The sequence below is a fragment of the Drosophila melanogaster genome, chromosome 3R, assembly GCF_000001215.4.
Source record: "Drosophila melanogaster chromosome 3R".
Taxonomy (NCBI): domain Eukaryota; kingdom Metazoa; phylum Arthropoda; class Insecta; order Diptera; family Drosophilidae; genus Drosophila; species Drosophila melanogaster.
Window position 1 is genome coordinate 20846464 of NT_033777.3, and position 13615 is coordinate 20860078.

The following is a 13615-nucleotide window of genomic DNA, read 5'->3' on the forward strand; positions in this document are numbered from 1 at the left end:
CGAAGATCAGATGCGCTTCGCTTAGAGCTTTAGAAAATCAGTTTAACTCATTAGCGAGGCTATAAATGCATATGACATACATATGGCATTATATGGCACTGGATTAAATTTTAGGATCGGACTTAATTAAGTTGGGAATTTCATGAGAACCTATAGCATTGTCACTTATGCATATGTATGAAATAAAGCACATATACACATACCAAACATTTAATTCAGTATATGATAAGCTCTCCCTCCTACTTTAAAGTTCCTATTACTGTAGTCAGGGTGTTCAGATACAATCATTTAACTGAATTCGAATCACGGCGAACCTTTTACAGGGCGTCAGAGACAATTGAACACGTGTACTTGTACTTCATTGCCTTCGTGGGCCTAATCTGGACCGGTGAGAGGGTAATTTGGGTGGGCCAGCGGATTTCTACCTGGACGGCGAGAAAGGGAAACGCCTATTAAGCGGCTCGTTGCTTCCGAATGAGAATGGAATTGGGCCAGGCCAATCTTTTCGTCCTGCCAGACAGGGATGGCGATACTATCTGCTGGGATGCAAATGGCGGCGATGGGAGGTCCTTGCATAAATAGCTCGTGGATGCGCAGCCAGCTCAGCAGTAGCAACTCGACCATCACAGCGAAAGGATCGCGCCACGATGAGTGACTTCAGCATCGAGTATATTTTGAACCGAGCCGGCGACAGATACGTGGGCACCAATGCCTCCTTGGGCGTCCTGCAGCGACTCCGTGCCAGCTTGCCTTTCCATCCGTACGCCCACCCAGCATCTTATGTCTCAAAGGAGTCTGGAGGATCTCCTCCAGCCTCGGCTGCGGAGGCTCAGATACCCGTCTACGATTGGCTGCAGTACACCCGGTACCATCCGCCCAAGTTGCCCAGAGCCCTCCGCCAAAATGCGCCCGCCAAAAGGACTCCTGGTCGCCTGCCCCGCATACCATTTACTCCGCAGCAGCTGCAGGCCCTGGAAAATGCCTACAAGGAGTCCAACTATCTGAGCGCCGAGGACGCCAACAAACTAGCCGACTCCTTGGAGCTGACCAATACGCGGGTGAAGATCTGGTTCCAGAATCGAAGGGCTCGCGAGCGACGGGAGAAGCGCGAAAAGGACGAGAGCTGCGACTCCACCTTCTCATCGAACGCCTCCAGTCCGGAACCGGAAATGATCGTTGTAACGTGAGCTGGAGCAGGATATCCACGAGGACTGTTTACTGTTACGAATTTAGTGGCTTTCTGTAAATACACATTATAGGACTAAGTAGACCCATAAGCATATAGAACCAATCTGACAATATTAAATCTGTTAATTTGAAATTATTGGGTGTTTATATGGGTTATCATTTAAAACGTTTCAGCAAACCAATAATATTTGAAACCACGCTTAAACTGGATATTAACTTTGGTGTTAACTTGTAAAAACAACCTTCTGAACTTATAAAGACAATTCTGCACGGCCTTGTAAAAAAAATCGGTCAGTCATGCAGAACTTGAATTTCAAAAGATTGTTAATATAATTATCATACAAATTAGTTTTATATTAGTTTACTCTTTTAACTTAGAGAGTACAGTCTAGTACACACATATTTAATGATTCTTGGGTGTAATTTATTTTATTTCGATTCAATTCAACGATTTCGAAGAAGTGCTTGTAGATATGTATTTATTTTGGTTCGACAAATACAGTTTTTTGATTTCTAGGAAATGTGAAGTACACCTAATTGATATGATGTATTGGCAGAAGTGTTCGGTTGAAATTCACTAAGGTTTGATTAACTTTTTGCTATCTGGGTACCTTACCTCATTTATATTATCTTTTCCGAGAATCGAACGATTCAAGGAATCCTAAGGAAGCCGTTTCCCTTTCAGATTACGAAATACCGTCGGCTAATTAATCGGTAATTAAATATAACTTTAAAAGTTAGAAAATTTATTGTTGCTGGATTTGTGCCATTTAGTAACCTTTTAATTAAACAAATATAATATATCATGCACAGTAACACAAACGTTCATTTTTTGAGTGCCATTTTGAAAAACAAGTTTTAATGCAAGATTGCACTTAACTTGAGAAAGTTAAAACTCTTAGACATTAAAAAGTAAGTAAAACAGTAGGTGAGATAAATTTAATCAATAAATGATTTATAATTTACCAATTTGCTTTAAAAAATAAAATAAAATAAAAAGAACTGCAGTATTACTTATTAACCGCCAGTTCACATCCATTTCACCTGAAACAAATCGAATATAGATTGAGTAATTTAATATTTCAATGCGGAAACTGATTGACTTCACTGTTTTTTTTCTCATGCCAACATCACATAATGGGATCAAAAATGCCGACCCCACATATATGATAATACATGCATATGTATGTGTTGCTTAAAATGAAACGCATATGGGAAAATACGCACGAAAAGGTGAATGAAAATGTGGAAATTCGCGTGCCGGAAAAACAGCAAATGGCGAAATAAAGACGAGGGGCAGGCTAAGCCGATTTGGCAATTGTTGCCGTTGTTTTTATGGTCAAGAGTAATTTCTTTTTCCGCTGCCTTTGTGTGCAAACATTGTAAAATATCAGTTTACAAAGCGGCAGTTCCTCCAAACAGTGATTTTGGGGGAAATGATTTCGGATGCGTTTCCCTAGTCCATTTTCAGCCACAAGGTCAGACAAATGAGTTTACGCAAATCCAGGAGCTGTCTGCCCCTAATCCCGAGTAAATCCGATCATGGGCGTAGGGGAATGCCTGGGATATCTATCCAAATCGAAGTGGACAACATAAAGAGGGAAATGCACGCGACACTTTGCTATCTTAAATGAGCATCGAAAGGTGGTCGTTGTCGAAGGGTTGAGAGTAATATTAAATTTCGTATCTGGTATCGAAGGATCATTAATACATGCAACCCTAAATTATATATATACCTTTAATAGTGTATAGCCAAGGTCTTCTTTTCAAGACTCCGGATTTCCATCCAGTGCCCATCCACATCCTCGGAGGATCGTGACCAATCTAAGCCGCACTCATTAGACGTAGATAATTCGTGCAAATTTGTCAAATCGGCTTATGATTTGCATTCTATGAGCGAATGTTTATGTTACTAATCTAGTCCTGTTTGACAAACAATGCGGCAATATTTATTCAAATGGCGTAGAATAACACACAGCCCACAGTCCTCCAGGATTCCCTCTTCCGTCCACCCTGCGGATCAAACAAAGGACAAGCGCAGGCGCATGCTTATGGCCCATTTTCCGTAAATGGTTCATTTGTACTCGTAAGACGAGGCCCACAAAAACTTGGGAAAACGCTGAAGATGGTTGCGGGCGGACTAGTTTTTGGGCTCAACGTAATACCCATTTTGCGTAGATTGCGGTAATCGGGGTGTGCTGGCTTAGCGAGGCGTCAGCCAGACTGTCCTTTTGCGATCCTTTGAGGGAAAGGAGACAATGGCATGGCCAATGACCATAGCCCAAGCTTTATTCGTGTAATATTGCAGAAATATTATAAGATTTTCGGTCTACGAGTAATGATATAATACAAATTTAATTATTTTCAGGCTTTAAAAAGTAACTCTCATAACTCTTTTAATTAGCAGGAGGATTTAAAAAGTGATTGCCTAATAATCAAATGGAAACTAACCTCTCATATATGCCAAGTTATGAAACTTATCAGTGTACAGTTTTGATTGTTTACGGGTAAAGTTAGCACTTCTTGAAATATTATTATTTTTTAAATAAGTATTTAAATTTACGAACGCAGTATATTCCCTAAACTAATTAAAGTTATTATTTGCTTTGGGTTATCTTTGAAAATCATAAATTTAAAGAAAAACATTAATAATAGTGTTATCTGTCTGAAGTAAAGTATATTAAATATTATTAATACATAAGTACATCGATTTTTAAAGCTAACAAAGCCGTTATAAAATACTAAAGTTCGAGAATATACCAAACCCTTTGAACAGAATTCTGACTGGTTACCCTTTAAGTTATCGATAGAAGCAATCGATTGACCAGCCTAGCTACCCGTCCCTCAATATTATTGCCAGACATGCAAATGCAATTCACTAACGCCTGACACGATAGTTGCACAACAAAAATCGATAGGCCCATCGATAATTCTGCGCCATCTTTCTTTTTCGGGATCCGCACACCAAGTTAAGAGGTAATCGAGTGATTTTTGTCGAAATATAATAGAAAATAGCCCAGTTAAACCCAAAATACCTGTGAAATGTGTGTGCGAGCGATTGTCAAGTGTGTTGGACGCCAAATGCCAACTGCAAAACGACCGAAAAAGGGAAAAATTGACTGAAACTCGGCACACGTGTTTCGCCCTACAAGTCAATATGAATATCTTCACTAATAAATGCATGCGGCATGGTTACTTTGCAGAGCGAATCATCATGCAGCTGTTCGTCCGTGGACTAGAGACCATCGAGGCCCTGGAGGTTTCCCAGGATGCCACCATTGCCGGAGTCAAGGTGAGTCCCCCCAATGACTGATATACAAATAACATAACCTAATTGTGTGTTCCCCATCCTCGTCCATTGTGGCCATCGCGATCGTAGAACCAACTGGCCCAGATCCATGGATTCAACGCCGAGGAATTCAGCCTCGATTGCGAGGGCATCACTCTGGCCAACGAGACTCCCGTGACCGCCCTGAGCTCCTTTGAGCTGGACCTCAACATTCCCATGCTGGGAGGTAAGGTGCACGGTTCTCTGGCCCGTGCCGGCAAGGTCAAGGGACAGACGCCCAAGGTGGAGAAGCAGGAGAAGAAGAAGAAGAAGACCGGACGCGCCAAGCGCAGGATCCAGTACAACCGCCGGTTCGTCAACTTTGTGCAGGGCTTCGGCCGTCGTCGCGGCCCCAACGCCAACTCCACATAGAAGGATTTTGGATGAACAAGTGTCTACCTTTTACTCCAGATTGATATGATTGTTCATAAAGTAATTTCAAACCTTTAAACAAACGGTGTTGCGCATTTCAAATTGTTAAATCACGGCAAGCAATTGTTGGAGGAATCTCGTACCTTGATTATTTATAATTAACTATTAGAAATTTATAGATGTGCGGTAGTGCGCGGAGTAGTAATCAAGTGTAACGTTAATTATTTAAAGTGAAGCCTTAAAATGCCACACATTACGCAGCTGGTGCAATAGTTTTGCTAAAGTTACCTGCTTAAATTCGACCACCGCATATGGCGGGAAACCAGTTTACTAGTAGGGTAAATGAAATGGAGCTCTCAATTGATATATTTATATTTGATAGCTTATTTAAATGTTTATATCTATATACGATTTTCATCAGCGTTGTACATGCCAGTTACTGCTCATTCATTACACTATTCCATGGCAAGAGCTCTTAGGATTCCCCAGTGGTCAGTTGGTGAACTGACGCCGTTTTCGACTGGCCCGAAAGCGACGATACCAGAACTCGCCGCACACTATTAAAAGAGCCAACGTGAAGCCCAAGAGCAGGACCAGAAAGCACCCTTGCATGTCGTCCATGTTCACCTTGTGGTTGGTAACCTGGCGCTGGGCGCTCTTCCCGTTGCACTTGCCCGCGCTGGGTAAGTTCATCTGGTGCCAGCGCTCGATGAAGCCCATCCGGAACATGCTCTTGATGTGGCGGTTTACCAGGTGCAGATACGCACTCTGGGCCGGCACAATCATGGCAATCTGCTCGTCCACGAAGCTCTCCCTGCCCAAAGCAAAGTGGCACTCCTTCTCCCGCTCGAAGTGCCGCTGAACAATCAACTGCAGATTGATCCGCCAATCGATGTTGATGCGCTCGCCACGCTTCACCGCCTCGATGTCCTCCTCTTGGGCGCTGCCGTAGATTTTCGCCCGTTCCAGGTAGTGTTTGAAGTCCTCCCGCGTTGTCGACTGAACGTACCGCTCGAAGAAGGTGCCGTTTCGCAATCCATACTGTACAATGTCCTTGTGGTCCTCTAGTTGATTCAAATAGTCCACGCCCGGTTGAAATTTGGGGAACGTGAGGAAGGCCACAAGGTTGCCGCAATAGGTGGTCACCAGCACGATAACCACGATCCACCAAAAGCCGACCACTAGGCGCCCACTGTCTGCTGTGGGCAAGTACATGCCTCCTGTTCACGATAAGAGAATATTAAATATTCGATTTTGCTGTTCAAAGTAATCCATCTTTCACACCATATAATGTTTCATTTTGTATAGTAGTCTTATATAGGTATGATAAACTAATGCACTCACCCTGTTGTAACAAAGCCCCGAATATATACCAAAAACAGCTCTTAACTGTGGACAGGCCCACGATTCGCATCTCCTTCAGAGGAGCTAGGCGATTAATGGCGTACAGCGTGGGAGCAGTCAGCAGAATGATGCCCATTAGGCAGAACCAAGTCTCCACGGTGAAGGGTGCCGTGAACAAGTAAATGCGGGACACCTCATCCGGCTTGCGGGTGATGAAGGAGTACTTCTGCACACTGATGGGCTGGGTATAATTGAAGGGCTTTTGGTCGGGATCCTCAACGGTGGCTGCCACGGCAGCGATGAAAAACTGATTGCCCTGCACCATCTCCACCACTCGATAGGGTATACGAAAGGTCATGGAACCAACTAGCTCGTCCTGCGAAAATTGGATTTCTCAAGGAGTTTCAAAAAATGTGAGGATATACCCACGCTTTCATTTCCGCCCGCTGATGTGCTGAGTGAATCTTCTTCCTTCCATGCGGAGGCTTCGTGAAGGTAGTAGCTGAAGTTTAGGGCGCGACTCAGCTCCTTGACGATCTCCATAACAATGCCCTTGTGCTCCACGATGACCCCATTGCTGTTCTTGGTAAGGATTTGCCAGGGTGGATTCTGCGAGCGATTTGAACCAATAATAAGAACTATATTCCTGGCTCAAAAACTCACGTGCACGGTCAGAATGTCCATGGTTATGTTGCGGAAGTGGTGCTCGATGTGCGGAAAGGCGAGCTCCTGGCAGACGAATCCCAGCACGGGTGTCCAATAGCCAATGTTGATGAACTCAAAATTTCGGTTCTTAGCGTCGCGTTGGGGAGCTGCTCTAAGATATTGATATCAAGTTATTCTAATTTCGGAATATAAATCGGACTGACTTGAGCGAAACTTGCGATTCTCCTGGCTTTTGCCCCAGGTAATGGCCGTCTCCACGCGCCATCTCGCGCAGCTGGAGCACTTGGCATTGGTCTTCAGGAATTCCTGATCCACATAAGAATAAAATAATAAGAATAAGAGCAGCATATTTGTTAACTACAATATACATTTTAAATGGAGCTACCTACTCGACTATCAGATACCCGTTTCGATTGGCAAGGAAAACAATAAAATCAAAAATAATATTCTTACATTACGGGTATCATAATTTCTTAAAACTGGTTTCATTTAAAGCAGATATGTGTACATACCTTCATGTACTCCAGAATCTCGGCCTGCTTTTCCTGCTTGGTAAAGCGGATGGCCTCCCATTCCTCATCGGAGATCTCACCATATATGGACTCCTCCTCGACGGTAATTTTGGAAATAGCGTTGACCAGAGCGAGACTAATTTCCGAGATCGTGCAGTTTAGCGAGTCCTGGCAGTTGGGATCCGTTTCGTTGAGGGCGAAGGCTATGTTGGCTCCCTCGTCCAGGTTTATGGTCACAGTGCCGGCATCGAAGTCCCGAGCCACCATGTCCAGCACGAAAATCATCCACTGATTGCCCACGTGAAACATGTTCAGGGTCTCGGCTATTTCGATGATGTCCTCGTGAAAGGCAGATATGACCAGGAACTGCTGGCGCATCTCCTCGTGCTTTTTGGGAGCGAATTGAGACAGAGCTTGGCGCAGAGCAACTCGCTTCTGTTGGCCCCTCAGGGAGTCGTTGATCTCGTAAAGGATCAGGGAGATTGGGGTGATGTGGTTGGTTATACTTTCGTGCACAATCGATTTTACCAGAAGTGCGTTCTCCTCCACTGTCGGAATTAAATATTGATAACAAATTAAAATTTAAAGAAATAATATAAAGGGTATTTGAGACGTCCAACTGATTCGAAGCTCTACCCACATATGGTTTGATCCACAAAAACAACGGCATTGATTCGGCATTCCACAGTCTTCGGGTGGAGACGTGTTTCTTTCAAGCTACGAATAGCAAGTTCTAAAAACTACAACAGTATAGTGAAAGTTAAACACAAAGTGTAAAGTGCAGTTTGCACAACTAACAATTATTGACTATAGTAATTATTTACTAAAATAAATAATTATTCCATATTGTTCTGGTAATTGTTATATGTGGACTTAGAACAATGAATCAAAACGACATACGTTCTCAGCGACAATGTGAACAAGACGAGCGCCGGCTCTCTTTACAACGCAACAATGCATACTTTTCTTTCGTCTCACCGCAAATCGGTGATCGAGCACCCTCACCTTCAACTAACTCGAAACTTTTGCCCTCAGCGAACGACAGACCGCGTTCTTGCTCTCCCTCTCTGCCTGCTTCGGCTCACAAGTCGTGGAGCGAAGAGACCGCCTCTCCTACCCCGCTCCTCTCGCAGCGCCAAACGACCGTCCCGGGTAACTGTAACACTGCAATAACGAGTGCAGTGACCTCACTGGCAACTGCCACAACATCAACTTCGTCAGCGGCCCAACTAATTATCGCTGTGCCAGCTGTAAATAATTCAGCAGCACTGACCGTTTGCAACAACAATAATGCACGTAAAGAAGAATCAAAACAAAAGCAGAAGTCGATTTCGACTGTGCAGACTGGCATGGATCGCTACATCCAAATCAAGAGAAAGCTCAGCCCTCAAAACAATAAGGCAGGTAATCAACCCAAAATCAATCGAACCAACAACGGCAATGAAAACTCTGCAGTAAATAATTCAAACCGATATGCTATCTTGGCTGATTCTGCGACCGAACAACCCAACGAAAAAACGGTAGGGGAACCAAAAAAGACCAGGCCTCCACCAATTTTCATACGAGAACAAAGTACAAATGCACTTGTAAATAAACTCGTTGCTTTGATTGGTGACAGCAAGTTCCACATTATCCCACTTAAAAAAGGAAATATTCATGAAATAAAACTACAGATCCAAACAGAAGCAGACCACCGTATAGTGACTAAATACCTAAATGATGCTGGTAAAAACTACTACACATACCAATTAAAAAGTTGCAAAGGGCTACAGGTAGTACTTAAGGGCATTGAAGCAACAGTGACACCAGCTGAGATAATTGAGGCTCTGAAGGCCAAAAACTTTTCTGCAAAGACAGCTATTAATATTTTAAACAAAGACAAAGTTCCGCAGCCACTATTCAAAATAGAACTCGAACCAGAGCTCCAGGCACTAAAGAAAAACGAAGTGCACCCAATATACAATTTACAGTACTTGCTACATCGGAGGATCACCGTGGAGGAGCCGCACAAACGTATCAATCCAGTTCAATGTACTAATTGCCAAGAATACGGCCACACCAAGGCATACTGCACCCTTAAGTCCGTATGTGTTGTCTGTAGCGAACCTCATACTACCGCAAACTGCCCCAAAAACAAGGACGATAAGTCTGTGAAGAAATGCAGTAACTGCGGGGAAAAACATACTGCAAACTACAGAGGCTGTGTGGTGTACAAAGAATTGAAGAGCCGCCTAAACAAACGTATTGCCACAGCACATACATACAACAAAGTCAATTTCTACTCTCCGCAACCGATTTTTCAACCACCCCTAACTGTCCCAAGCACTACTCCAACAATTTCTTTCGCTAGCGCCCTAAAATCCGGACTAGAAGTGCCCGCCCCACCGACAAGAACTGCTCATTCCGAACATACACCGACAAACATCCAACAAACACAACAAAGTGGCATCGAAGCTATGATGCTATCCCTACAGCAAAGCATGAAAGACTTCATGACGTTCATGCAAAATACTTTGCAAGAGCTCATGAAAAACCAAAATATCCTGATTCAACTTCTTGTATCTTCAAAATCCCCATAATGGCTTCCCTACGGATATCTCTGTGGAACGCAAATGGCGTTTCACGGCATACACAAGAGCTCACACAGTTCATTTACGAAAAAAACATCGACGTAATGCTACTATCAGAAACGCACCTCACAAATAAAAACAATTTTCATATACCAGGATACTTGTTCTATGGTACAAATCATCCAGATGGTAAAGCTCATGGAGGCACTGGAATACTCATCAGAAATCGCATAAAACACCACCACTTAAACAATTTTGACAAAAACTACTTACAATCTACGTCCATAGCCTTACAACTCAACAATGGTTCAACGACTCTAGCCGCAGTCTACTGCCCACCGCGCTTTCCAATCTCTGAGGATCAATTCATGGAATTCTTTAACACACTAGGTGACAGGTTCATCGCAGCGGGTGACTATAACGCCAAGCACACCCATTGGGGATCTCGACTTGTGTCGCCAAAGGGTAAGCAATTGTACAATGCGCTTACGAAGCCAGAAAACAAGCTAGACTATGTATCCCCGGGTAAGCCTACATACTGGCCAGCAGACCCAAGAAAAATCCCAGACCTGATCGATTTTGCAATTACTAAACATGTCCCCCGCAACATGGTCACCGCCGAAGCACTAGCAGATTTATCATCAGATCACTCACCTGTTTTTCTAAATATGCTAACTCGCCCCCACATCGTCGACCCACCGTATAGACTCACAAATTTTAGAACAAACTGGCCAAGGTATCAAAAGTATGTCTGTTCACACATAGAACTAACGACGGCATTATCTACAAAGGAGGATATAGACAAGTCAACGGAAACTCTCGAAAACATTTTAGTTTCGGCTGCAAAGGCTTCAACCCCGCCAGTGACGTATGCAAAACCAAACTACATCAAAACTAATCGCGAAATCGAGCGGCTGGTATTAGATAAACGACGCCTACGAAGGGATTGGCAGTCTAATAGATCACCAATTACTAAGCACATGCTTAAGATAGCCACACGCAGGCTTACCAATGCTCTCAAACAAGAGGAAAAAAACAGCCAACGTTCATATATCGAGCAACTCTCTCCCACCAGCACTAAGTACCCTCTTTGGAGAGCTCACAGAAACCTAAAGACTCCAATAGCGCCAATTATGCCACTCCGAAGTCCCTCTGGCACCTGGTTTCGAAGTGATGAAGAAAGAGCCAGTGCTTTCGCTGACCATTTACAAAATGTATTCCGACCAAATCCCTCTACCAACACATTTATTCTCCCTCCTTTAATAGCAGCCAATCTAGATCCTCAAGAACCCTTTGAATTCCGACCATGTGAACTAGCAAAGGTTATCAAAGAGCAACTGAACCCAAGAAAATCGCCTGGCTACGACCTAATAACTCCAAGAATGCTCATTGAACTCCCAAAGTGTGCTATTCTTCACATCTGCCTGTTGTTCAACGCAATCGCCAAGCTTGGATACTTCCCTCAAAAATGGAAAAAGTCGACCATAGTAATGATTCCAAAGCCAGGAAAAGATAAAACGCAGCCATCATCATATAGACCGATAAGCTTACTAACATGTCTTTCAAAGCTGTTTGAAAAAATGCTACTCCTTCGGATTAGCCCTCATCTTAGAATAAACAACACACTTCCAACACATCAATTTGGCTTTAGAGAAAAACATGGAACCATCGAACAGGTCAACCGAATCACGTCAGAAATTCGTACTGCTTTTGAACATCGAGAATACTGCACAGCCATTTTTCTAGACGTCGCGCAGGCATTTGACAGAGTGTGGCTCGATGGACTTTTGTTTAAAATAATCAAGCTGTTGCCCCAAAACACACATAAGCTACTGAAGTCATACCTATATAACAGAGTGTTTGCAATAAGATGCGATACAAGCACTTCACGCGATTGCGCAATCGAAGCTGGAGTGCCGCAAGGCAGTGTACTGGGTCCAATCTTATACACCCTGTATACGGCGGATTTCCCCATAGACTACAATCTAACAACCTCCACGTTCGCTGATGATACCGCGATACTCAGTCGCTCGAAATGCCCAATAAAAGCCACGGCACTCCTATCCCGACACTTAACATCTGTAGAACGATGGCTTGCCGACTGGAGAATTTCAATAAATGTTCAAAAATGCAAGCAGGTTACCTTTACCTTAAACAAACAAACATGCCCACCACTGGTCTTGAATAACATATGCATTCCACAAGCCGACGAGGTAACATATCTGGGAGTTCATCTGGACAGGCGGCTCACTTGGCGCAAACATATAGAAGCCAAATCGAAACATCTTAAACTTAAAGCAAGGAACCTCCACTGGCTCATAAATGCTCGCTCTCCACTTAGTCTGGAGTTCAAAGCTCTTCTATACAACTCCGTCTTAAAACCTATCTGGACTTATGGCTCCGAGCTGTGGGGCAACGCATCCAGAAGTAACATAGACATTATTCAGCGAGCACAGTCAAGAATTCTGAGAATTATCACTGGAGCGCCGTGGTACCTTCGAAACGAAAACATACACAGAGACCTAAAAATCAAATTAGTAATCGAAGTAATAGCTGAGAAAAAAACGAAGTATAACGAAAAGCTGACCACCCATACAAATCCCCTCGCAAGAAAACTAATCCGAGTATGCAGTCAAAGCCGGCTGCACCGCAACGACCTCCCAGCCCAGCAATAAACTTATTAGGGCATTAATGAAAAAAAAAAACTATCACTAAGTGAAAGTTAATTAAGTTAGATTAAGATTTGAACACTTATTGTTAGTCTCTTAACACAAAGGGAAGATTCAATAAATAATAAAAATTAAAAAAAAAAAAAAAAAAAACAAAAACAACGGCGGTCTTCCAATTTAGAATCTGCTGGACCTTGGCATCCAGAATAAGTTGGGGGAATTCATCGCCGTTCTCAACGATGGGTACCTACAAATCGATCTAGCTTAGGGTTTAAAGTTGCCTAGAATCAAAAGTCCTCTCATACCATTAGAGCTCTATTTAGGGGCAGCCTGGGACAGTCGGAATCCGTAATGGCGATCAGTAGAATTGAAGTTTCCTGAGTGTTCTTGTAAAAGTTCCATGTATTCTCGCAATCCGTAACAGTTATGGCAGCCAAAAAATCTATGATTTTGTTACATTTAATACAAATCCCAATCCTTACATTCGTTTCGAACCTCACCCTTCTTCAATCGCACTGCATTCCAGCTAAAATATTTTACGTTTATGCCACCGTTCCTTAGATTCTCCCGTATTACGTCGCTCAGGATTTTCTCGAAATGAGCCAATATATTCTCGCCATGAACCGTCATATACTCGTGATCCACCACAACGGCTGCACAGCCAATAAATCGTTTAATTTGATGGTTAATCCGTAAAATCCGAACTCACCCAGCGATGCATTGGCGCTCAGGAAGGACGAAAAGTCATTGGCCTCAGTGGGTACCAGGATAGAGAGCTGCAGTCCAGCCAGGAGCAGAAGGCAAGCCGAAGGCCGCATTTCGCCAGGATTCATCGAACACGACTGAGCAAGTGGAACCCCTCGAAGCTACGAGGATACCTCGCTGATAACAGCTAACCCAATTAAAACCATACCCACTACTGGATTTCCGGTGAGCGTGTGCAGGTTCCATGAAAAATTGATTGGG

General features: G+C 43.4%; 3 protein-coding genes and 1 non-coding gene across 6 annotated transcripts, besides 1 other annotated feature; 2 read left to right on the forward strand and 2 right to left on the reverse strand.

Moving 5' to 3' along the window:
* The first annotated feature begins 604 nt into the window (after positions 1-604).
* Positions 605-1285, forward strand: CG15696 (uncharacterized protein). Its single transcript, NM_142664.2, has one exon. The coding sequence runs from the start codon at positions 648-650 to the stop codon at positions 1185-1187; it is 540 nt and encodes a 179-aa protein (NP_650921.1). The 5' UTR covers positions 605-647; the 3' UTR covers positions 1188-1285.
* A 2767-nt stretch (positions 1286-4052) lies between these two features.
* RpS30 (Ribosomal protein S30) lies at positions 4053-4964 on the forward strand. Of its 3 annotated transcripts, none has more exons than NM_001300504.1 (3): positions 4053-4164; positions 4392-4480; positions 4568-4964. In NM_001300504.1, exons 2-3 carry the CDS (start codon positions 4403-4405, stop codon positions 4886-4888), a joined length of 399 nt encoding a protein of 132 aa, NP_001287433.1. In that variant the 5' UTR covers positions 4053-4164; positions 4392-4402; the 3' UTR covers positions 4889-4964. The 3 variants fall into 3 exon arrangements, with proteins under 3 accessions (NP_001287433.1, NP_650922.1, NP_732566.1); NM_142665.3 differs by having other exon boundaries at positions 4134-4164; NM_169933.2 differs by lacking the exon at positions 4053-4164 and having other exon boundaries at positions 4371-4480.
* Positions 4965-5245: 281 nt separating this feature from the next.
* On the reverse strand, positions 5246-13482 carry Ir93a (Ionotropic receptor 93a; the record flags this gene model as incomplete). Its single annotated transcript, NM_142667.3, is given in 11 exon segments — positions 5246-6108; positions 6233-6608; positions 6662-6841; positions 6896-7044; positions 7102-7204; positions 7411-7958; positions 8051-8066; positions 12804-12896; positions 12955-13091; positions 13150-13302; positions 13359-13482. Coding segments are annotated over 11 exon segments (2607 nt in total). The 3' UTR covers positions 5246-5380.
* On the reverse strand, positions 6842-6895 carry mir-1011 (mir-1011 stem loop). Its single transcript, NR_048441.1, has one exon. It is a non-coding gene; the product is annotated as a mir-1011 precursor RNA (primary transcript).
* Positions 8083-12802: a mobile genetic element.
* Positions 13483-13615: the final 133 nt, after the last annotated feature.

Bases quoted from the DNA above. Each gene is read 5' to 3' on its own strand.
- CG15696 (NM_142664.2), top strand. From the start codon at position 648: ATGAGTGACTTCAGCATCGAGTATATTTTGAACCGAGCCGGCGACAGA.
- RpS30 (NM_001300504.1), top strand. From the start codon at position 4,403: ATGCAGCTGTTCGTCCGTGGACTAGAGACCATCGAGGCCCTGGAGGTT. The intron at 4,481-4,567 runs GTGAGTCCCCCC...TCGCGATCGTAG, and splicing joins CCACCATTGCCGGAGTCAAG to AACCAACTGGCCCAGATCCA.